At 34.8% G+C, this 22,987-nt stretch overlaps 3 protein-coding genes across 3 annotated transcripts; 2 read left to right on the top strand and 1 right to left on the bottom strand.

Annotated features, from left to right (window-relative positions):
• Positions 1–4,753: 4,753 nt before the first annotated feature.
• On the top strand, positions 4,754–6,318 carry LOC7455012 (60S ribosomal protein L9). Its single transcript, XM_002316998.4, has 3 exons — positions 4,754–5,237; positions 5,798–5,920; positions 6,098–6,318. Exons 1-3 carry the CDS (start codon positions 4,866–4,868, stop codon positions 6,182–6,184), a joined length of 582 nt encoding a protein of 193 aa, XP_002317034.1. The 5' UTR covers positions 4,754–4,865; the 3' UTR covers positions 6,185–6,318.
• Positions 6,319–15,263: 8,945 nt separating this feature from the next.
• On the top strand, positions 15,264–16,243 carry LOC7489062 (RING-H2 finger protein ATL79). The gene has a single exon (XM_024581042.2). The coding sequence runs from the start codon at positions 15,275–15,277 to the stop codon at positions 16,076–16,078; it is 804 nt and encodes a 267-aa protein (XP_024436810.2). The 5' UTR covers positions 15,264–15,274; the 3' UTR covers positions 16,079–16,243.
• Positions 16,244–18,801: 2,558 nt separating this feature from the next.
• LOC7489063 (actin-7) lies at positions 18,802–22,519 on the bottom strand. The gene is made up of 5 exons (XM_002317612.3): positions 22,151–22,519; positions 20,569–20,642; positions 20,090–20,453; positions 19,363–19,976; positions 18,802–19,046 (listed from the first exon to the last, which is right to left on the bottom strand). The coding sequence occupies exons 2-5, from the start codon at positions 20,626–20,628 to the stop codon at positions 18,981–18,983; spliced, it is 1,104 nt and encodes a 367-aa protein (XP_002317648.1). The 5' UTR covers positions 20,629–20,642; positions 22,151–22,519; the 3' UTR covers positions 18,802–18,980.
• Between the last annotated feature and the right edge of the window lie 468 nt (positions 22,520–22,987).

The following is a 22,987-nucleotide window of genomic DNA, read 5'->3' on the forward strand; positions in this document are numbered from 1 at the left end:
TTTTAAGAATTTTTTTTGTTATAATAACTTTGTTTTGATTATTTTTTGAAAAAAAATTTTTAGGGTTAACCTCCTGACCCGAGTTTTTTTCTAGATCGGATTTTAAAATTCTACCCAGATCATGTATGATAACTATGATAAATATTATTCGAAACCTGGACCAGTCCATGTTAAAGTAAAAAAAAAAAAACCTATTAACCTGAGTCTGACAAGGTCAAAACCTAATCATCAACTCATTTATTTTTTTTGTTTGAATAACATCATTTTGATTCATTTTTTTAAAAAAAATTTAGGATTTACCTTCTGACCTGAGTTTTTTTTCTAGATTAATCTTGAATTGGATTTTAAAACTCTTGTCTAGATCAGATCATGTATGATAACTATTATAAATATTGTTTACTTTCTTTTAGCACAAGCAATTATAATAATGAAAGAGGTTAGGAAAAGCAGATAGGAGGATTACTGCATTAAGCTGCTGTTTTTGTATTTTTCTTTTCTTTTCTTTTTATTTATTGATAGGTTTCACATGTCTTCAGAGATAAAATCTCCAAGTTTAATTATCGCTGAAACATTTCTTGCTTCTTATGTATGATTGATTACTCTTTTATTTTTGGTTTGGTAACATATTCTTATTTTTCTTTTTTCAAGTTTACTTTTGAATTTTAAGGAACAAAATGATAGACTCGAGTTGATCCACTGACTCACAAGTTTACCCAACAATCTAACAACTCAAACCCTTTTTAATGTCAGATCTCGTACCCTAAATTGTGTAAGCATGTGCTTAGTATTATGATAACTCGTGTGATTGTAGTTTTTTAACAAAAAAAAATAAAAATTGTGATATGTGCTAACAAAAAATTGTACCAGAAAAACCCTAAAGCTCTGCATGCCATAAAAGAAACTAGCTCTATGATACCTTGAACGATAAGAAAAAACAAACTATGAGGGGTGTAGCTCAACTAGTCAGGTCTTGAGTTTGCTCTTCAAATGTCACTGGTTCGAGTCCTATAAGCTTCGGGGCTACTGGAAGTTTACATTGTCGTTAATTTCAGGATCCGTGAGATTAATTGAAATGTGTGTAAGTTGATCCAGACATCTATGCTAATCTAAACAAAATCAGTTGTATATAATATAGGTGAGAAACAAATTATACATAGTGATGATAATAAAGGCATGGTGATGATAATAAAGGAAGAGCATCACACGAGATAAGAAGGAAGTAAAGGATGAAGGATGGCGTGAGAGGGAGAAAGAGAATCAAGTGCCAAGTTCACTGGCGCAAGAAAGCAGCTGCCCACGGCTAGAAGATAAAGGGACATAGATTTAGATGATGATGTGATGGTGGTTGGTGGCAACGCTGACATTTTCTCAGTGAAAAAGATTTTGCATTTCTTGTCGTTTTAGGCCATCGATAATTGACCGACAAGTAGCTTTCGCTCGTATTAAGATACACTTGTAACCTTTTTTATTGTCTCGAGCAGGAATAAATCAGCTGGTGAGCCTGGCATCACGTGACTTGCCTTTGTCGAAAAACAAAATGAAGGGAATATTTGTTTTTGTGATTGAAAAACAAAAACATTTTTTCAGATTATTTTTTAAATTATTTTTATTTTAAAAAATACTAAATTAATATTTTTTTAGATATTTTTTTATATATTGATATAAAAAATAAAAACAAAATAATTGAGCTTTGAATTTTGTTTTTTACTTTATATAAGGTTATTATATTCTCATTTAATTTTCTTCTTAGTATTATATAAGATTCTTTATAAAAAAAATTGATAAAAATTGTTTTTTTTATAATTTCACCCTTTTATTTTAAGTTGTTTAATAATTGAGTTTCATAATTTTATTTAATTTACTTTTACACGGGGATATTCTGTTATCACAGTCTAATCACATATTTGACGTGCTAACCCGGATGGATTCGAGTTGAGTTTTTTTTTATTGTAATTTTTTTTATTTTATTTACCATCATTATATTTTTTTATTCTTGATATTAAATTATTCGAGTTTATTAAATCCAATCGAGTTAATGACTTATTTGAATTGACCTGCAATATAGCGAAGATCACCTATCCAGCACAAGTTAATAAAATGAAGGGAAAAACAATTTTACCATGATTTAAAATTAAAATTGTTGTTTAAAAACGAGAGGGGCTTGTTTTAGCACATTGAATGAAAATACTAAACGAACATCTGTAAATTTGATGGAATTTTTAACTGTGATTGAAAGTGAATGAATGAAGTGATTATATTTTAGACAAAATCGATAAAATAATAAGTTTTAAAACTCAATTGATAACGGATAACATTAAGTTAATTTCGGCTGATCTGTCAAAATCATAGGGATAATTTTGAAAAAAATAAAATGAAAAGCTCAATTGATTAAATATTTAAGAAAAAAAGGTAAAAAATAGCACTGAATTAAATAAAAACTAAGTGAACTCAAGTCAACTAAATAAACTCACAATGCAAGTCATGCACGTCATCAGATGCAATAAGTTTTTTATATCATAAATTATTTTTCATTTAATTGTATGACGATAAAGCACATGGAAATTTTTTTGCCTGAAACAATTTTTTTAAAGGAAAAAAATTGTGATAATCATTTATAACAAATGATAAAATTATATATTTTTTTAGTTTCGAGCTAGATAAAAAAATAGATCATTGATAATAAAAGATGAATTTGTTTTTTTTTAAATCAAGGAACAGAAAAAGACATTAAATAAAAAAAAACAAAGAAAAACAAATAGTAACTCGAATGCCTCATATTAACTCATTAAACTCGCGATCCAGTTCATTAACTCAATTAGGTTCAATGATTTATCTTATCAATTTTAACCCAAATATAAAATAGAAAAACTTTAAAAATTAAAAAGAAAAAAAAAGGAGCCCAGGCACGTGGGTGTTGGTGGCCCAACGTGCATAGGTATTAAAAAATCATCTCAGCCTGCGTGCCTCGACCTTAATTTTTTTAATTATTATTTTTATTTTTTAAGGAAGCAGATGACTTGTCGCCAGTTTTAATTTTGTTGTTGTTGAAATAAAACAATAGATGATACATCGTTTGTTTTCTATAGAATCCGTGATTGGAGGTTACTAGAAAAATGGGGCATTGATTTTTTTTTGTTTAGAAAATTATTTTCAACCCATTTTGACTGAAAATACTATAAATACCTTGATAAATTTATACGTGGCCTTAAAAAAACCTAAAAAAATTCTCATGTTAGATCTGCCTCCTCCGGCAAGGAGAAAAAAAAAAAACCATCTAGGTAAAACTCTTCTTATAAAATAGAAACCATTGACAACGATTTCAAGTTTTCAATCATCTTTATAACCAAAATCTTCGTCAACGATAATTTTCTCTGTCTTCACGGGAATCCGACGGTCCTCTTTCTTCTCTTAAAAAATAGATTGAAAATTGAGGGAAATGAACTTTGATTGTAAAATTAAAATTATGACAACTAAAGGGATTGATCACCTATAAACTAAAAAACATGAGGGGTCAAAATAAATTTTTTGTATGAAATTTGAAGCCATCACTTATTTAGTTATTTTAACCGGTCATTTTCATTTTGATCCTTTGTTTTTCAATCCAATCATCTCTTTAAAAATATATAATTATGTGCTAATTTGAACTAAAAAAACTTAATTGCACAAAAATAAAGTTTAAGGACTAATAAAAAATAATTTACGAGAGAGTAAACAAAGCATCTCCAACAGATAAAACACCACACGTTCTTAGTTTTTGTCAATGTAATGGGCGAGCAAGGTTTCATCACTCGTAAATGATGGCATCATTTAGAAGAATTAATTTTTTGTCAATAATAATAAAAATTGGCAAATGAACACAAATTATTATTATTATTTTTTGAAAAATAGCACTCACTTTGGTAATTTAGAAGAATTAATGTCCAAAGAACAGAGAGGAAAAGAACACGAGACAAACTAGGAAGCTTCCTTAGCACATGCCTTGTCTTCAGAATCTGTCAGATAAGGAGGGAAACAGGAGCGTGTGAACTCGAAAAAGAAAGTGATGGATCATGGACATGTTCCTCCCTTCTTGGATAAAAATTTACCCTATCAAGCTAAACGACATCGTGTCTTGTCCATCCATTTTCTGCACATCTCTCTTTTCATCCTACCAATAGGGATATGGAAACTGGTCCTCACGTGTTCGATTTTTTTATTTTCATATCACATCTATTATTTACTGGATAATAAATTTAAATATTCATAAATTATTTATCCGTTTAGTTATAGGAATTCAATAAATATATATTATTTAATAAAAAATAAAATAATATTTTTTTATATTTTTACATCTTTTTGATGTACTGATATAAAAAATAATAAAAATATTATTTTAATGCATTTCTAAACAGAAAAACACTTTAAATCCAATCACCATCATAATTTCAAACACACCTTTAGTGTTGACGTGGCATTGCCCATAACATAATCATATTGCCTAGCTCAACTTTATTTGAATATTTTTGTAAATAAATAATTAAAAATTTATAGTACAAAAAATCGATTATCCTCCTACATAATAAGAAAAAAAAAATGGTAAGAAACAACAGAAAATCAAAATATAGAAACAAATAAAGGAAGAAAATGTGGGCTAGTCTGGGCTGGGCTTGAGAAAACCCATCAAACAATTTCAAACCGGACCAGCCGATAGGGCTCGAGAAAAACCTATTTCTTAACGTTAACATATTTTAGGGTTTGGGGGCTTCTTTTAACACTCTATTCTACTGAAAGCTGCCGCTGTTATATAAACAAAAAAATTATTTTCTTAGGGTTTGTGGCCTTGGAGAGATACTAGAGTTGAACAGAGCTGCTACTGCTCAGGAACCATGAAGACCATCCTCTCTTCTGAAACGATGGATATCCCAGATGGGGTTAAGATCAAGATCAATGCCAGAATCATCGAAGTCGAAGGCCCAAGAGGGAAGCTTACAAGGAACTTCAAGCACTTGAATCTTGATTTTCAGTTGATCAAAGACGAGGAAGGGAAGAGAAAGCTCAAGATCGATGCCTGGTTTGCGTCAAGAAAGACCAGTGCTGCTATCAGGACAGCCCTTAGCCATGTTGAGAACTTGATTACTGGGGTTACTAAGGGCTACAGATACAAGATGAGGTTTGTGTATGCTCACTTTCCCATCAATGCCTCCATCACCAACAGCAATGCTGCCATTGAGATCAGGAACTTTCTTGGCGAGAAGAAGGTAAGATTCTTTTACTACTTTCGAGAAACCCATTTGGTCTTTAAGGCTACTGTTACTGTTTGATGCGTGTTACTACTTTCGAGAAACCCATTTTCTTGATGTTGGGTTTAGAAACTGAAAAAAGTGAGTATTTTTTATTTTATTTTATTTTATTTTTTAATTTTAGTGTTCAACTATTGACAATTTAGCTGGTAACTGATGCTGGTAATTGATGGTTTATGAGATTATTCTATTAGGTTTGGTTATTGTTAGCTGATTTTGGTGTTGTATGATAAATATACAGAGAATGCAATTTTATTGGATTGTCAATTTTGATTTTGAGACAAGTAAAGGTAGTGAGATAATGTTGTGAGAGTAATCTAGAGGAAGAATATTCATTTGGTTTTGCTGTAGTTCCGTGTTGAATTTTTGTCAATGGATATGGATATGATATGAGCTGTTGCCAGTCAGCAGTGTTGTGAATTTTGTTCATGTAAAAAAAGAACTGGTTTTACTTTTTGTGGATGATTTTTTTACTGATGGTTCAATTTTGTAATGCTGTTTGTGTTTGGTTACTGAAGGTGAGGAAGGTTGACATGTTGGAAGGCGTGTCTATTGTTCGGTCTGAAAAGGTTAAGGATGAACTCGTCCTAGATGGCAACGACATTGAACTTGTCTCCCGGTCTGCTGCTTTGATTAATCAGGTTCGTGTGTGTGGTGTGCTCGCATTTGTAGCAATACATACCTGAATGTGCACTTTTGTATCTGAATTTACAATTTTGTTTGAAAAACTTAGGAGTACCTTATTTTGTAAATGAATCATGCATGCCCAGCAACTTCCATTTCTCTTTATTTGCTGACCAGGATTTTTCATTCAACAGAAATGTCATGTGAAGAACAAGGATATCCGCAAATTTCTTGATGGGATCTATGTGAGTGAGAAGGGAACTGTAGTTGAGGAAGAGTGAGTCAAGGAGAGGAGCAGTTTTAGTTCTGTTCATCAAGTAGTTCTCTTCATGTTCAATTAATACCCTGGATGCTAAGATGTTTTATCGATGTTTTGTGGAGTTGTCATTTTATAAAATTTTGATTGTTCTGCCTATGTTTTCAATATTTATTGTGCCATGGGATTGCTCTTTTATTCTTTTTTTGGCTACCAGCACTGATGCTACTATTCCCAGAGCTTGAACATTGCTGGATATTTTGGAATGATAACACCAAACTAGACGACCAAGTCACCAATATTTTGATTGTTCTGCCTATGTTTTCAATATTTAGTATTTAGTGTGCCATCTCTTTTACTCTTTTTTTGGCTACCAGCACTGATGCTACTATTTCCAGAGCTTGAATATTGCTGGATATTTTGGAATGATAACACCTAACTAGATGACCAAGTCACCAAAATTTTGATTGTTCTGCCTATGTTTTCAGTATTTAGTGTGCCATGGGATTGCTCTTTTATTCTTTTTTTGGCTACCAGCACGCTACTATTCCCAGAGCTTGAACATTGCTGGATATTTTGGAACGATAACACCAAACTAGACGACCAAGTCACCAAGTAGCTTTGGTTTTCTTGCTGTAGACTTGAAATGTGAAGAAAGTAGATTTGTATATGTTTACTTGTGGTGTGTTTCCTTCAAGATTCTCTGTCAATGATTTATCATTGTGCCTCATGTTGGCATGAGAGGATGTTTTAGATTACTATTGGTGGATCAGAATAAAAAATAGAAGAAATTCTTCGATTCCTGCACCAAATATCCGGATCTAGTGGGTAACAGCAGGCTTTATGCTAGAAAGGTGTTCCATTACCAAAAGAAACACTAAACAGAAATGAGAAAGTGATCAGACCTAAATCAAAAGAAAGGTAAACGTCTAACATTTATCAAGAAACATCAACCCAGCAAAAGAAAACATCTTTTAAATTACTACTACAGTTTCTCTATACTGCACTTTGTGTCAAATTTTGCAAAATCTTTATAGGGTGAGATGGAAGCTTTTTCTGGCTGCTGAAATCATTTTTCTTTAGAAAGAAAGAGAGAGAGATCTGGAAAATCCAGTCCTATAAAAGATATGAAAAATCTAAATGGTAGGATGGATGCTGTAGTTTGGAGATCATTCTATGGTGGACTAAAGATCCTTGGAATAGTCATAACTGCTGGAGGATCCATGCTGCTTAGCTTCTACCGAAGACCTCCAATGAGACACCCTCACCCGCCAAGTCCTTCTGGCAGCAGTGAAGGAACATTCTTTATAAATGAATTGGAGGATAGAACGAGATTGATATTAGGACCTGTTCTAATGTTCCTTTCTGCCATGGCTTGGTCAACATGGCTTGCGTTCAATCAAAATTTCTGGAGCTTTATCCAGCCAGGTCACGCCTCTCCGCTCTAAAGTGTCTCATCGGTTCTGTGCAATCCACTATTATAGCAGCAGCCTTGGAGCGAGAACGTAACTCATGGAAGATAAGATGGGATATTCATCTTGCTTCCCTTGCATATTGTATAAGCTTCAGCTTTCCACAGACTAATTACTGCCATTACCATCTCACCATCATTCATATTTATATCCTCCTTTTGTAGTTCGTATTCAATTTGTAACTTGCTTGAACGAAATGTAGGGTGTATTTGTATCTGGGACTGCATATAGACTCCAAATTTGGTGTATAGAGAAGGAATGGCCTTTTTACGTTTCCATGTTTTCTCCACTTGCATTGCTTTTAACTGCCATCTTCTCGGCATTTGTCTGGGCTGAACGATTGAACTGAGGAAGGTTTGTTGCTTTCAAGTGAAAGAGACAAATAGCAATTATAACCACGGCTAGGTTTTTCTTATGGTGCACCCTTCTTACTTTGTTTCTTATGTTTATTGTGTTCTTCCACAGTAAATTGGGAGGTATTCTGGTTGTTGGTCTTTATGGTTTCCTGTGGGGAAGAAGCAAGGCTGAGAAACAAGAAATACATAATGGTGAATCTCCAGCCGAGAAATCTCCAGATATTGAAAAAAACTGACTGTTTTCTGTGCTTGCGTGTTTCTCTCAAATATGAAGTAGTGTGGCAAGTTAAATCTAGTAAATTGCTCAGACTGACAATAAATTTCCTTTTCTTTTCCTTTGCTGTCAAATTCTCTCCTAACCTCTAATGTCCAATTTTTCCCTTTATTCTTTTTTTTTTTCTGATAAAAATATTCTGCAGCATGACATTGACCAGTCCATTGCAAAGATGGAAGGGAATTGGATGCGCTAAACTCAAGTATTTATTAACCAACATTTTGTTCCCACAAACGAATCATCATCGTTCACGAATTTTGTTTTCCTAATAGGAATTGTTGTTATGTTGTCGCCATTCATGTGAAATGACAGCTCTCCCATTCCAAGGAGGCTGGGGAGAGTGAAAAAGAAGCTGCACCGAAAGTGAGCTGGAAGAAGCTTGAATGGCGGCACTTTTTTTTTTTTAATGGAAATACAGGGTATCTTAGATTAGCCTTCACGCACCAAACTAATAAGTCCTTGCGGTTCAAAAACAGTTTTTACATGGTGCTTTGCACCCTGCGGCTCGTGGCCTTAAGAGTTTTTTTGTTGGCAGGATCAGGAGTCGAACTTGAGACCTGGCGGGAGCAAACCCCCAAGCCCCATCTAATATCCACTAGCTAGACCAACACCTTGAGGTTCTTAAATGGCGGCAACATCTCTGGTAAAAAATGATTGGCATGTTTGGCAACCACCAATATTGAAGAATGAGCTAGAATGGTTATCCATTGAAGCCTATAAATAGAACCAAACAAAGAGAGCAATTTAGAAGAGCCAAGAGCTAAATTGTGTGGAGAAAAGAGAGGTAAGGAGAGCTTCCAGAGGGCAAGAGCAGTGGCTGCAACTATAGCATTAAAAATTGACCAACACACTATCAACCCATACTTTCTAGAAGTGGGTGTCTGCCATTGTTAAAGAAGAAGGCAACCATGAATATTGAAAAATGCAGTAGCCATTAATGAAAGAGGTGCAATAATAGTTGAAAAGAAGAATTTAGTAAAAGGGTAATATAATCAATGATGTTTTTTAGTGTTATGTTTTTCTATATATATATATATATAAATAGGCATGTAGTTTGAGTGTTTAGATGTGTGGAGTGATCAGGAGAATAAAGAGAGAGAGAGAGAAAGAGAGTTGTAATCTTGTGTATTGTTTGAAAGAACTCTGAGCTTAGTGTTTGTTTATGGACATTTATCTCTTGGGATATTATTTTTGTGTGTATTAATGTTTTTTCACGATGTTCCTCTTAAAACATTAAAGAGATCAGATCAGATCAGTTTTTGTTTTTTCTTTGTTAGACTTTGTGGCAAAAACTATTAGAGTTGTAAGAAAGTTAATATGTGAATAATAGTTGTTAAAGTTTTAGATTTGGGACCTGCAGAATAAAATGCTTGAATGCTTGATGGTAATTGGTGAATTAGTGGGAAGTTAATGGAAATACAAATAGGCTAAGTAAGTAAAATCCTGGGAATAGTACAAAACTATTATTTTTGCACAGTTTAGTGTTCTTGTTTGCTCAATATAGAGTTCTGTGTACGTGAATGATGCATACTAAGTCACTAAATATGCTTTCATTCTCTGATTTTGTCTCTTTCTCGCAGAGAAATTTCATGTCAAGAACAAGGATATCCAAAATTTCTAGATGAAGGGCACCGTTGTTGAGGAAGGATGATGCGACCTAAACTATTTAAACTAGGAATCAAATGAAACAAGAATGCAGAAATCATGAAAAGGGATTAAGGAACCTTAAAATTATTGTATATTCTTAATTTTTTTTTTGAAGAAACAGAACCTTTTGGGCTTCTCGCGTAGAAATTTCTGGAAAAATTTAAATAAAAAATTAAACAAGGTCATTTGACATGTCTATATTTCGTTTTAAATTTTAACCTGTCGTTCTTGTTCGTAAACGAGGCATTTCACATTATCTAAGTGCAATGAATCCACCTTCGACTATTTACATCCTTCAGAACCTCCTGCATCGATCAAATCAATTATCAAGGAGCCATTCCAGTTGCATCAACATTTTGCTGTGATGATGAGGGTTAGAGGTTAGACATGAGTGAATGCTTTTTTTTTTTTTTCAATTTTTGAAGAACCCTATTTGACAACATATTATAGACTGTTTTCGATGAAAGCTCAGGCAGTTGGGTTGTAATTGTTGAGAAAATAGGCAATACTCTACTTAGCAGTGTCTTTGGCGTTGGCAGCTTGAGATTCTCTGTTGGACTCTTGTTTTCTTTTGAAATGACAGGTGTAAGTTCTCTCATGATTCTTGTTATTCCATTTCCCAAATTGTCATACACGATAGCTGGTTAAGAGGATCATATTGTTTTTGAGCCACTGGTTTCCCAAATTGTCATACATGACAGGTGTAAGTTCTCTCATGACTCGGTGGCATGTCGTGATAGAGTTGGCAAAAGTTATCTTGGGAGCTAAAAAAGTTAGATATTGGTGTCAAAAATCAGTCAAGAACCCTTAAAACTATAGTTGTCAAAAATCACTCAAGGTTTCCTGGTGTTCTGATGATTTTGGGGCTGATCTTAGATTCTCAGTGCATGCCTAGTGCAATCGCCACTTTCGAGTTTACACCTGGTTAGAGTTAATGCACTGTTTTGAGGCTGATGTCTCTGCTATATCCGATCCTCCGTTCAACCTTCTCCTTTCCAGGCTTGTTATAGGAAGGTAGTGGTGCTGGTGATTGGCTAGGAACCCTTGTTGGAACATGATGTTTGTAGAGCCAGTCGAGTTATGCAAGGATTGACCTCGATGCCTCCAAGCCTTTGCTCTTTTAAGGATTGGTGGGCAAAGGGTTGGCTTGTTGTCTTCTAATGTTCTTTGCCTGTTTTTGCCTTCATGTTGACTATCTATAATCCAATGAAACCTGCCCTACGAATGCATCTTGCTTCACCAGGCAGCAAAATTGATGGATAGTGGTGATATAAACTTTCAACTGAAGGTGTTTCAACAGAAACGACAATTGCAAGGATCTTCAGTCGACGGCAAAATGATCTCCATTTTGCAGTCTCTCTTTCCTAAATCTTGCAATCCATGTCAGACTCGTCAGCACAGATCCTTGACCACTTCCAATGCCCAATCAAACAATAGGAGGAGGTATACATGCACCCAGAAGCCTTCATGGCTGGGTCTATTCTAATAATAGGAAGAACAGCCCGTTCCTGTCAGCCATTAATGGCAAAATCCTACGGGCTCTGCCGGATTTCCTTGCCGCTGAGGTTCTTTTTCTCAATGTATTTAAGTGTGTGGTGGTTAGCCGGTAGCCATCACAGCCCATTAATTCTTCTTGCCGTAAATCAGAAGGCAAACATAATTAACATTGGCCGTGTTCCATCTGGCACGAAACAGGCCTCATTGGCTAAAACATTTACGGGGCAGACCAGAAAGCGCTTCAAAGTTCAATCATTAACAACATCTGTTTTCCTCGAGGCTGAGCCACGCTAAAACCAGCAGCTCATGCGATCGATCATGGGGTAATATACAGAACTTCGAACTCCTGACGACTTATTCTTGAAACTTGCTCTATAGAGAGAAAATCTAATTACTGCTCAAACGTCCGACTTTCAAAGAATTAATTGAACCACCAAACTCGTCATGGATTAGTAGCATAAGAGATGACACGCTAAATTATTGTACTTTCTATGGCTGCCAACAAACAGATGACTTGCCAACATGGGCATGGCATGGTTCTTCAATACGAAAGGCTCAAGGCCATACCCTTCTGAAAATTTGTCTTCAGTACACAATTGAGTTGAATAATAATTAGATGAACTCCATTCCACCTGGTACTGTGCAGTTGCCTTTGGAGCAAGGCAATTCCATTGTTATTTCCTTTCCCTGATAAATTCCTTGATGGGTATACAACAGTACAATTGTACATGTATTTGTGTCGCACCACCTTCATGCCTTGAATTGACTTGTAGTACTGGTAGGCTAATTTAAACTCTCGTCAATTTCAATGCCTCCATACCACAGAATCTGAAGACTACTCCAAATTAAATTCTTGGTACACCTACCAAAGATTGATGTATATAGGGCCTTAGTAATTGTTATAATATTGTTGGGTTTGGTTTGCTTTCTGCAGGGAAAGGTTATAACCTAACTTGGTTCAACCCGTAAGTCAACTCAACAACCAGCTCATCTAGAGCTTCATCAAAGTCGAGCCAGTGAAAAAACTGAGTTTTTTTTCAAATAATGTTGTTTCAATTTTTTTTTTTAAAAATACATGAGTTAACCTAGCTTAATTCATTGACTCGATTTTCTAACTATGATATATAACCTGATATATCGTATTATTAGTGCCATATATTAATTATTAATGCCATATATTACCCTGATTAGTTCAACTACCCTAGCCATCTGTTGTTTTCTATCGTTAACCTTATCAGGATTCATTTAAGAGGTGACCATGTGGAGCTTACATCAACCCTAGTAAATGTTATTTGTTCGGACATGTTTATGATCGAACCCTATGTTGTGAGATCATAGTTAGGCTCTATCGATCCTAGTAGCATTCAAATTTGTAAATTGCCTACGGGAGCTTGTAGAGTTTGACATCACCATTAATTAAGCAACAAGATTTTATTGATGATCATGTATAGATAATCCTAGATTGGTGTTCATATTTTTTTTAATGTAAAAAAAGTTGTTCAAACGTTGTTATTGTATTTTAAAGAAGTAAAAAAAAATTATGACTTAAGTTATAGATTTGTTGGGTCTAATAAGTTGATTTTATTTACTAATAAAAAAAAGGACATTAAATGAACCAAATTAAAAAAAAATGATTATGATGACATGCACTTGTTAAAAGGAAAAAAAATAATCATAAAACTTAATTTTTAGACAATCAATACTAAATGATGATTTTTTTTAAAAGTAAAGAAAATAACAAAAAAAAAAAAAAACCTTGGGTCAACCAAAATTAGCATGCTAAACTTGCCCAAATCGTGAGGCTGAAATAACACCTTTGAAAGCAAATAAAAAAAATTTATGAAGTTGAGTTCCAAACAAATCTAATATAAAAGGATGAAATTGAAGAAAAAAATCAATAATAAAAAAAAAACACTAGTAAACCTAGGTATACCCTCCAAACTCGCGACCCAGACTATCCGAACATGATAGCCTAATAAAAAGTGAAACGAGAAAATTATGAAGTTCAATTCTAAAATAAATTTTATGTTGAAGGGTGAAATAAAAAAAAATTATTTTTCTTTAAAAAACCACCCCTAAAAAAAGACCTAATTCAACTCGGGCAAACCCATTAAACTCGTGATTTATGTCATGAGATCAGGATAGTCTCATATAAAAGAAACCAAAGAAAATCATGAAGCCAAATCTCTAACAAACTCAATGTTAATAGATTAAATTGAAAAATAAAATCAGCACATAAAAAAAGATGTTAACCCGGGTTAACTTTTCAAACTCATGACCTATGTCATGAGAACAAAATTACCATATTAAATAAAATCATGAAACTTAATTCTTAACCAACCCATGTTAAAGGATTAACTTGAAAAAAATATTCATTAAAAAAAAAAACTACCAAAAAAAGAAATAAAAAGAAAAAGGACCCAATCTAAATAAAAACAAAATGAGAGGATAACTTTGAATTTTTGATAGAACAATGCGAAGTCTGAGGAGGGGAGAGAGAAAAGAGGAAGGAGAAGAAATAGAAAAAAAGATAAATGACCCTTCATGCACAACCAATCGCCATACGCACTGCTGGAAAGTTTTCCCCGAGACACATTGAATGCCACTAAAGATGGCGATATTTTGACGCTGGAGGAAGCCGCACGCGCCTCTAGAGCGAGCAACTTCCTATACACATTGATACGTGTAATGCCTACGCTAGCTCATTTGCCGCTGCCTATCAATCCCAGTCCCTCTAGCTTTTTTCAGTTTCAAATTTGGTTCCTCAAGTTTTAATTGTTTTAGATAAATAAAATATTTTTTTTAAAAAACAAGTATCAACCAAGCATCAAAGGTTTTCCTTGACATTATGAAATCCTCATATCTAGGTAACCAAAAAACATTGTTAAGTCCAATCCCCAAACAATTACATTTTAAAGGATCAAATTGAAAAAAAATAAAAATTGAGTGACCAATAAAATCTAGGGCTGATTTTTTCCTTGCCTATGCACTTTAGTCCCTGAATCTTTCAAGAAAAAACGGTTGAATATTTGTTTATTGTTCAAATTCATTTCTCATAGCTTCAATTGTTTTAAATCAATATAATTTCATTTAATTTTTCCAAATCGAGCATTGTTTTTTTCCTGACATCTTGAGAACCCTACTTGAAGCCAACCAAAACAAAATATCAAGTCCAATATCAATCCGACCCAATTTAAAAAAATGAAATTGAAGAGCAAAAAAACTTGGGCGACTGAAAAAAAGGAACGTACATTATTATAATCCATAATATTTTTGTTCCTGAATTAACAATATTTTTCATTAGAGTTTTGAATTTTTTTTAACTTGTAATTGTGATTATAATAGTAATAGTATAGAACATTGATTTGAGTAGTGTTTTTTTTTTTTTTTTTTTTTGAGGAAGAGATCATTAATGATAAAGGGTATGCTTTAAATGTGTAAAAAATTAGGTGAGATGTAAAAGCTTTGAAGAAAAAAGCAAATCACAAGGACCCCTCGTTGAACCATTTTGATAAGGCAGAACAACAATTTTCACATAGTAGAAAACTGTAAAAACCGAAACTTGGGGGAGAGCTTATGAATTATTTTCTACCACAAACATTTCGGATTTGAATATATATATATATATATATATATATATATATATATATATATATATATATGAAAAATAAATAAATTATATTATAAATGCATTACTTTGACAATAAATAATTTATTTGGTTATGTTTGATTAATGTAGGCAGAAGTGACAAATATAATTAAAAGTTACCAAATACTTAATTAAATAAAGATTAATTGTTTCAATATTTTAATATATGAAAACTGGCTGGGGAATATCCGATCGTCAGAAAAAGTTGTGGAATCCCTTGATGCCTATAAATTCACTTCAGTCTGAACTTCCACGCAATCTTTCTCTTTCTCACTCTGTGGAGCTGATAAACCTATCGCAGGACACGAGCATAACCGGCAAGAACCAAGAATCGCACATTACAAAAAACACAAGAAAGTTTTCAAGTCCCAAAATGAGACCAGCACCATTAGAAACAACAGCAGCAGCAGACATCAGCCATCTATCCCCACCACCACCACTCCCTTCTAGACCTCCATCATGTGACCCTCAAGTTCACAGCTGCAAATGGTGGCCTTACTCAAACTCAAATGATGCTGGAGCCAACACAGCTACGATCCTCATGATTCTCCTCTGTGCACTCATTTGTGCACTGGCTTTTAATACAGCCATTCGTTGGTTCTTGCGAAGCGACAATGATAGCTCATCGGACCACCTTCGCGAACTCGAGGAGCAGAGGAAACCCAACAAGGAGTCAGACATGGCATTACTAGTACTGGCTACAACACAGGTGTATTATGCTGGAATGAAGCTTGCTGGGGCGGAGGCTGATTGCGCAATTTGCTTGTCAGAATTCGTGGAAGGCGAGGGGATTCGGGTGTTAGGGAGATGTAACCATGGATTCCATGTCCACTGTGTAGAAAAGTGGTTGGCTAGTCATTCTTCCTGTCCTACTTGCCGCTGTAGTTGTCTTGCTTCCTCCCTTTCCTCACCAGAACCTGCCAATTGCTGCGCAAGGAATGGCCTCGACAACAACTCTTCTCAATCAGCAGAACCTCAAAGAGCTCCAGCCAATCTCAGTGCTAATGAAAACATACCCGTGTAGCTAGTTTTTGCAAGTTTTTTGTTTTAATAAAACTTTCATATTTTTAAGCCCTTCAACCACATGGACCTCTCCCCTTGAGAGGTCTTGGCTTCAAGCCTCTCTGCGAATACAGAAACGTTGAGATACTTATATTTAATAAAACTCGTATATTTTTAAATCCTTCAACGACGTTGTCCCTTTTGGTTTCAAGCAAGCAACGCCAGTTGTTCTCCTAGGTATTGAATGTGTTTTGGCTAATGATAAGACTCTCGCCCTTTTGTTCTCTGTTGCTGAACCGAAGAGAAGCTTGCGTTCAACTCACTACAAACAAAGAATTATCCTTTTATTGCAAATGGGTATCGAATATGTGCCACTTCTTTCCTTGATCATGATTTATTTCAAAGGCATCAATGCAAATGTGTAGTTCTTTCCTCAGGCATCGCTTGGCCGCAAAACTGATGGCAACTCCTCGCCCTACTTCAGCTGCATTTCTCTGGGAATTCTAGAATCCACCGAGGAGAATGTGCCGGGCGTATCTCAACAAGTTCACTGTCTGCACAAAAATCGTGGGTCATTTACCAGCACCGGAAAGGGCTTCCGTATCAACGCAGCATAGAGTCAACACAAACTATTAGAGCGTGTTTGGCAGTGTGGTTGCGGGTACTTTTCAAATAACTTTTTGTGCTAAAATACATGCCAATGATATTTTTTTATTTTTTAAAAATTATTTTTGACATCAGCACATCAAAACGATTTAAAACATACAAATCATATTAAATTTTAGTAAAAATAATAAAAAAAAAAATTTAAAATTTTTGTAAACACAGTCGCAGCCGCGTTCCCAAACGTAGCCGCGATCTAAAAGAATAAGGCTCCTCACCTCAATCATTCCACTGCTATTATCACAAACAGTAGGCAGAATTTCCTCAGAGCTGCCATGGTTGATATTATCCTCCAATTTAAACAATATCATTTATTCTACTATCTTTTCTTATATAATTCTATAAATTAAATGCAGGAATTTTTTTTTCTTACACATAGCTTTATGTTAATGGATTTAAATTTTAATTCAATTATTGAATGAGGGCTGAAATTTTTCTGAGAGATGTTAGAGAAATTATTTTTTGGGATTAATTTGACATGTTTTTCAAGTTGGTTTAAATTTTTTTTTATTTGTTTAAAACTCTTTTATTGTTTTTTTGAGTTTTATTTAAGATTATAAAGCATGTCTTAAGAGTCAAAACAACCTATGATCCACATTACTTAACTTTTTTTTTGCTTGTTCCATTGAACGAATCACATATTCAAAAAGATAATATCAGCAAGAATCCATATGCACGACCTTATGATTTAGGATGCATATTTAGCGAGTTAATCTAGATTGACTCGCTCTTTAATATTTAAATTACATGTTTATAATGTTAGTTCGAGTTAATTCATCATACTGATTTTTTTATTTTTTTTTTATCATATTCCATCTTTCTATATTTAATTAACTAAAAATTGAACATAATTATTTTTCTACTCTTGAATAAAGGTTTTTTCTTTGTTTACTGTGATCATTTTATTTTTTAAAATATTTGTGTTTATTTGCTATCGTTCCCTCTTGTTTGTTCATTTAATTCAAATAAAATTAATTTATTTAATTGTTCGGGACTATAACTCGAGTTATTGAGTTTTTTTTTTTAAACACGATGCGACACCTAAATATTTTACAAGGTGTAGTGGAGAACTATAATCCAACTATCAACAGAAAAAGAAGCAGAATATATCAAAAGTAAAGCATCTGATCAGTTCTTGAATATAGCTAAGAAGCATGATAGACAACTCACGAAACAAACCTTTTTTTTTTGAAAAAAAAAAGAAAAAGAAAAAACATACCTTAAGAGAATGTGCTCGTTTTTGTTTAAGAAGTAAAAAGAGCACTAGCTAGGTAAGGAGAGGAGACAGTGGAAGTAAAAAGAGCATTCTTGTTTCTTTATGTCTTCAATCCCATCGGTAAAACGTGAAGCTCATACATTTAATGCCGGGAAAGGAAAGAGAGAAGGGGATAGAGAACGGTTGGTTGTTGATTTTTCACTTTAAAGCGTGGTGCTGGCTCGTTAACTGGGTGGTCAGGCAGCCCACCTTACCTGCCTGGTCTGGTTAACGAGCAAGTAAATACACAGGCCTCTGCAAGATCAGGCCTTGCCGTATTCACACAAACCGCCATCTTCTCCATCTTCCCCTCTCCCTTTGTGGACACATAGATATACCACCTCACCTCTCTGGTCGAAAACCAACCTGAGGGCCTAATTTTTGTGTGTTTATTTAAATACTACAAATCGTTATAAGTTGTAAGAATCAAAGATTCTCACCTTGGTGAATCTGAAAAAAGGAGAAGCTATTTTTAACAAAGTTCTGTACACCGATATGATGACTTGCATTTGATTTCTTTCCCATTTCCGCAATCTTCAAAGAAGGTGCATGCAAGCTATCTGAGGGTGGAAGGCTTCTGGGATTTCATTATTCATTAAATGAAAATTTTATTCTGTAATAAAAGAGAGCTTATTTACTCAAATCAGGTGAGCTAATCACTGATTCACAGTGCACGAGCCATGACCATGCTAATAAAATCTCAGGAACGAGGGAACATCCGTGCATTTCATTCCATTTCGTCTAGTATACATGGAGCAGGAAAAGACTGAATGAGTGTAGTGATCAAACACATTAATGCTATTTATGGGCCGATGACTTGGAGAAGATAAAAGGCAATCTACACTGTGAATAATTTTTTATTTCATTTCATATTGTGACTACGAAGGTGAGAAAGAGAACAAAACCAAACCAAACAGGTCAATACTACACGGTCTCACACTCCAAAACCATAATGATAAATAAGGAATGGGAAAGGGGGGGGGGGGGGGGGGGGGGGGGCAACATGCTAGAAGCACTTCCTATGAACAATGGAGGGTCCTGATTCATCATACTCTCCCTTTGATATCCACATCTGCATATGACAGAACCGAAACAAATAAAAAATTGAATTCTAAAATCCATTGCCTGAATTAAAATGCTGAATGCCAAATAAATATAGGCAGAAAGTATGTGGAAACTTCAGAACAGCGTAAAATAATTAATCCAGTAAATGTTATGACTTGGATTTCTAATTTTTCTGTTTTGTTTTTGTACCAATTACCAGTGCCAATTGTCTTGTGAGTGTTATGTGTTTCTCAATTAATGGAAGTTAACATTTTCAAATACAGAAATAAAAAGAAGAAATTAAACATAGAATAGAATCCTCACGGGAGATGTACGATGGATACCTGTTGGAAAGTGCTGAGAGAAGCCAGTATAGACCCTCCAATCCAGACACTGTATTTTCTCTCAGGAGGTGCAACCACCTTGATTTTCATGCTACTTGGAGCAAGAGCTGTGATCTCCTTACTCATTCTATCAGCTATTCCTGGAAACATGGTAGATCCACCACTGAGCACTATGTTACCATACAAGTCTTTCCTGATATCAACATCACACTTCATGATTGAACTATAAGTGGTTTCGTGAATTCCAGGTGCTTCCATCCCGATGAGTGATGGTTGAAATAGGACCTCAGGGCAACGGAAACGCTCTGCACCGATGGTGATAACCTGGCCATCAGGTAGCTCATAGCTCTTCTCAATTGAAGAGCTACTTTTAGCAGTTTCAAGCTCCTGCTCATAATCAAGAGCCACATATGCAAGCTTCTCCTTAATGTCTCTTACAATTTCCCGTTCAGCAGTTGTGGTGAATGAGTACCCTCTCTCTGTAAGGATCTTCATCAAGGCATCTGTTAAATCCCTTCCAGCAAGATCAAGCCTAAGGATTGCATGAGGAAGTGCATAACCTTCATAGACGGGGACTGTGTGACTAACTCCATCACCAGAATCCAGCACAATACCTGAAAAGTACACCACAAAAAGAAAGTTACAGACAAATTTGAAGAGCATCAAACTTTTCTTTGTGATTGAAAACAGAGAAGGGTTCTCAAAGATACATGTATCTCCTTCACACCTGTAGTACGTCCACTAGCATATAAGGAGAGCACCGCCTGGATAGCAACATACATGGCAGGGACATTAAAGGTTTCAAACATAATCTGTGTCATTTTTTCCCTGTTGGCCTTAGGGTTCAGGGGAGCTTCAGTAAGTAGCACAGGATGCTCTTCAGGAGCCACACGAAGCTCATTGTAGAAAGTGTGATGCCAAATCTTTTCCATATCATCCCAGTTGCTAACAATCCCATGCTCGATAGGGTACTTTAACGTGAGAATACCTCTTTTTGACTGGGCCTCATCCCCAACATAGGCATCTTTCTGCCCCATTCCAACAATACTTGGGAAGACTGCCCTTGGAGAATCATCTCCAGCAAAACCTGCCTATTGAAGAAGCAAACACTTCAAAGTTATATGCATGTTCAAGTGAACTAAAAAAGGCTCTCACAACACTGTGGCCCAAAAGGAACACAAACTGTTAAAAGACAACCACACTCACCTTAATCATTACAGTGCCATTATCGCATACAAGAGCTTGGATTTCCTCATCATCAGCCATGGTTTATACTGATCCTGCAAGTCGAGTAGTACCATCTAGTCAAGGCAGAGAACCATAGCAAGGTACAATAGCATTTGGAAAAATAATCATAAATTCACCATGCAACAGAAAAGATTGGTATTTGGAAAGACAAGATTATTGTACTTCAACAATGAGAAAAGAACTGTTTACATCTTGGAGAAACAAACTTGAACGAAGTGTTATGTACTTTCGTTGAAAGTAAACTTAAGCAAGACAAAGTGTAAGCCAGCAATACAACAATTTAATTCTTTATTTGTGGCAATACCAAAACAAAGGCTAGTGCTCCCTACACCACCTCAAATGTTAACACAATCCAATGTTAGCTTATGGGCATAATAGGTGGTGTTTGGTGCTAGGCTATGAAAAAGAAGGATGAATTATTACTGGAGTAATTATTACAATAGCAATTTTTAAGGCTGGCAAAATTGGTTTGTAAGAATGTTTGGTGTTCTAATAAATTGAAGGGTTAAAAGTTAGTGGAAAAATAAAAAAAATATTTGGTGACAAGGGTAAAATTTAACCACCATAAATCCCCTACCAAACACCCCCTAAAGATCACATCAGTTATACCAATCACCCAATTTTCTTGCACACAACACAAATCAAGTGTGCAAATGCTTGCGTTCAGAAAATCTCGTATCCAGAATCAAGGTAAACGTTTGTCTTAGAATCCATATACAAAAACAAGAAGTCCAAATTCAAGACCCCTAATAAAGTTTTAGTGCAATTTCTATAGCAAATTACATGTCTTGAACGTAAAAAATATCTTCATTGATTATTGTACTTCAACAATAAGAGCAGACTTGTCCACATTATCAAGAAACAAGCTTTGAAAAAAATGTCAAATACTTCAACTGACGACAATTTGATTCCCTGTTCATTGCAATCCTGAGAGAAAGGCCAACGATTGCTACACCATATTAATGGTTAACGAAATCGCCTATCAGCTAAATGAGCACAAAATAGAACATGCCAGTCATATCAATCACTCATTTTTATAGCATGCAGCGCAAACCACAAATGCAAATACTCATGATCAACAAATCCCAAATCCACAGCCCAGGTAAACATATGTCCTAGCAGAAAACAAGAAGTCCATGTCCAAAAACCCGGCAAATAAGCACTACGCTAACTGACAGTTGCAGTTAAGAGTCCTAGTACTGTTTCTACCGCCCAAAGCACAAGTCTTGAACATGAAACACACACAAAGCATACATCGAATGTTCCTGTTTCCAATAATCAACAATTGATATTATAAATTTAAGCACAAAATGATCCAAGTAATAGATCCAATCATTGATAATAAAGACTATAAAGCAACAGAAATCAAATAATAAAAGAAATTCAGAGCACAAAACACTAAAATCCACAAGTAAAAAGCACTGATACTGGCAAGAAAGAATCAAAACTAAAAGCAAGCAAGCAAACCCAATTCTTGAATAAAGCAAGGAAACGCTATAAACAATTCAAGAAACAAACTTTCCTTAAAGAAACAACGTACCCTGAGATTCTGATGAAATAGAAAACCAAAACTGAGAGCAAAAAAGGAAGAAACCCAAGTTTCTTCTGTTGTATGCTCACAGTGAATGAGTTGTCTAGAGAATGTGCTTGCTTTTATTTAAGAAGTGAAAGAAAACAAGAAAAAGCTGGAATTTTTGGACTCATGAGATTGAAGTGAAGTGGGGAGGGGAGGGTCACTTTCTTTTCTTCCTTTCTTCAATGCCACGGGAAGAAGTGACTGAAGAGAAACAATGCTAAAAGCAAAAGCAAAAAGAGAAAGAGGAGAGGGAACAGGATTGTGCCACTGGACTGACAGTGTGGCAAGTGGAGGATTTGCTTGCTTGCTTGCTTGCCTTCCTTCCTTTACTTTGGACAGTATCTCCAGTGATGCTTTTCGTTTTCTTTCATTTTCTTTAGTTTTTCCAACAGATTTTTTCTTCTTTATTTTTTAAAGTAAATTACAAAAGAAGTTAATGTGATTTTAACCTTAAGGTGTTCTTATAAAACCCGAATTGAGAATCAATTCAAGACAAAATTATGCTCATTGGAACTCACAACGCACCATCTCTTTCTGTGATTTTATGCTCCATCAGGATGGATGCTTCTTATACCCTGTATCTCTTGTGTTTGTTCAATGTATTAGACCTTTTCTAATATACCGCACTCTGATCCTCTCCCCCTTGTTGGAAGATTTTTGACATCACCTTGTTTCTTGATTTTCTTGAACATGTCTAATAAAGTTGGAAGTTTTAGAAACATACTTCTAGTTGTGCCTTTATGTGCGGTATGTGTAAGTTTTGAAAGCTTGTTTGCTTGAGGACAGACTGATCTTTCAATA

Source organism: Populus trichocarpa, chromosome 11 (assembly GCF_000002775.5).
Source record: "Populus trichocarpa isolate Nisqually-1 chromosome 11, P.trichocarpa_v4.1, whole genome shotgun sequence".
In the NCBI taxonomy this organism is placed as follows: domain Eukaryota; kingdom Viridiplantae; phylum Streptophyta; class Magnoliopsida; order Malpighiales; family Salicaceae; genus Populus; species Populus trichocarpa.

Excerpts from the sequence above, each read along its gene's own strand:
- LOC7489063 (XM_002317612.3), bottom strand. The coding sequence starts at position 20,628 with ATGGCTGATGATGAGGAAATCCAAGCTCTTGTATGCGATAATGGCACT. Across the intron at positions 20,454-20,568 it reads ATGGCACTGTAATGATTAAG|GCAGGTTTTGCTGGAGATGA; the intron begins GTGAGTGTGGTT and ends CTTCTTCAATAG. Across the intron at positions 19,977-20,089 it reads TGCTAGTGGACGTACTACAG|GTATTGTGCTGGATTCTGGT; the intron begins GTGTGAAGGAGA and ends TGTACTTTTCAG.
- LOC7489062 (XM_024581042.2), top strand. The coding sequence starts at position 15,275 with ATGCCTATAAATTCACTTCAGTCTGAACTTCCACGCAATCTTTCTCTT.
- LOC7455012 (XM_002316998.4), top strand. The coding sequence starts at position 4,866 with ATGAAGACCATCCTCTCTTCTGAAACGATGGATATCCCAGATGGGGTT. Across the intron at positions 5,238-5,797 it reads ACTTTCTTGGCGAGAAGAAG|GTGAGGAAGGTTGACATGTT; the intron begins GTAAGATTCTTT and ends TGGTTACTGAAG. Across the intron at positions 5,921-6,097 it reads CTGCTGCTTTGATTAATCAG|AAATGTCATGTGAAGAACAA; the intron begins GTTCGTGTGTGT and ends TTCATTCAACAG.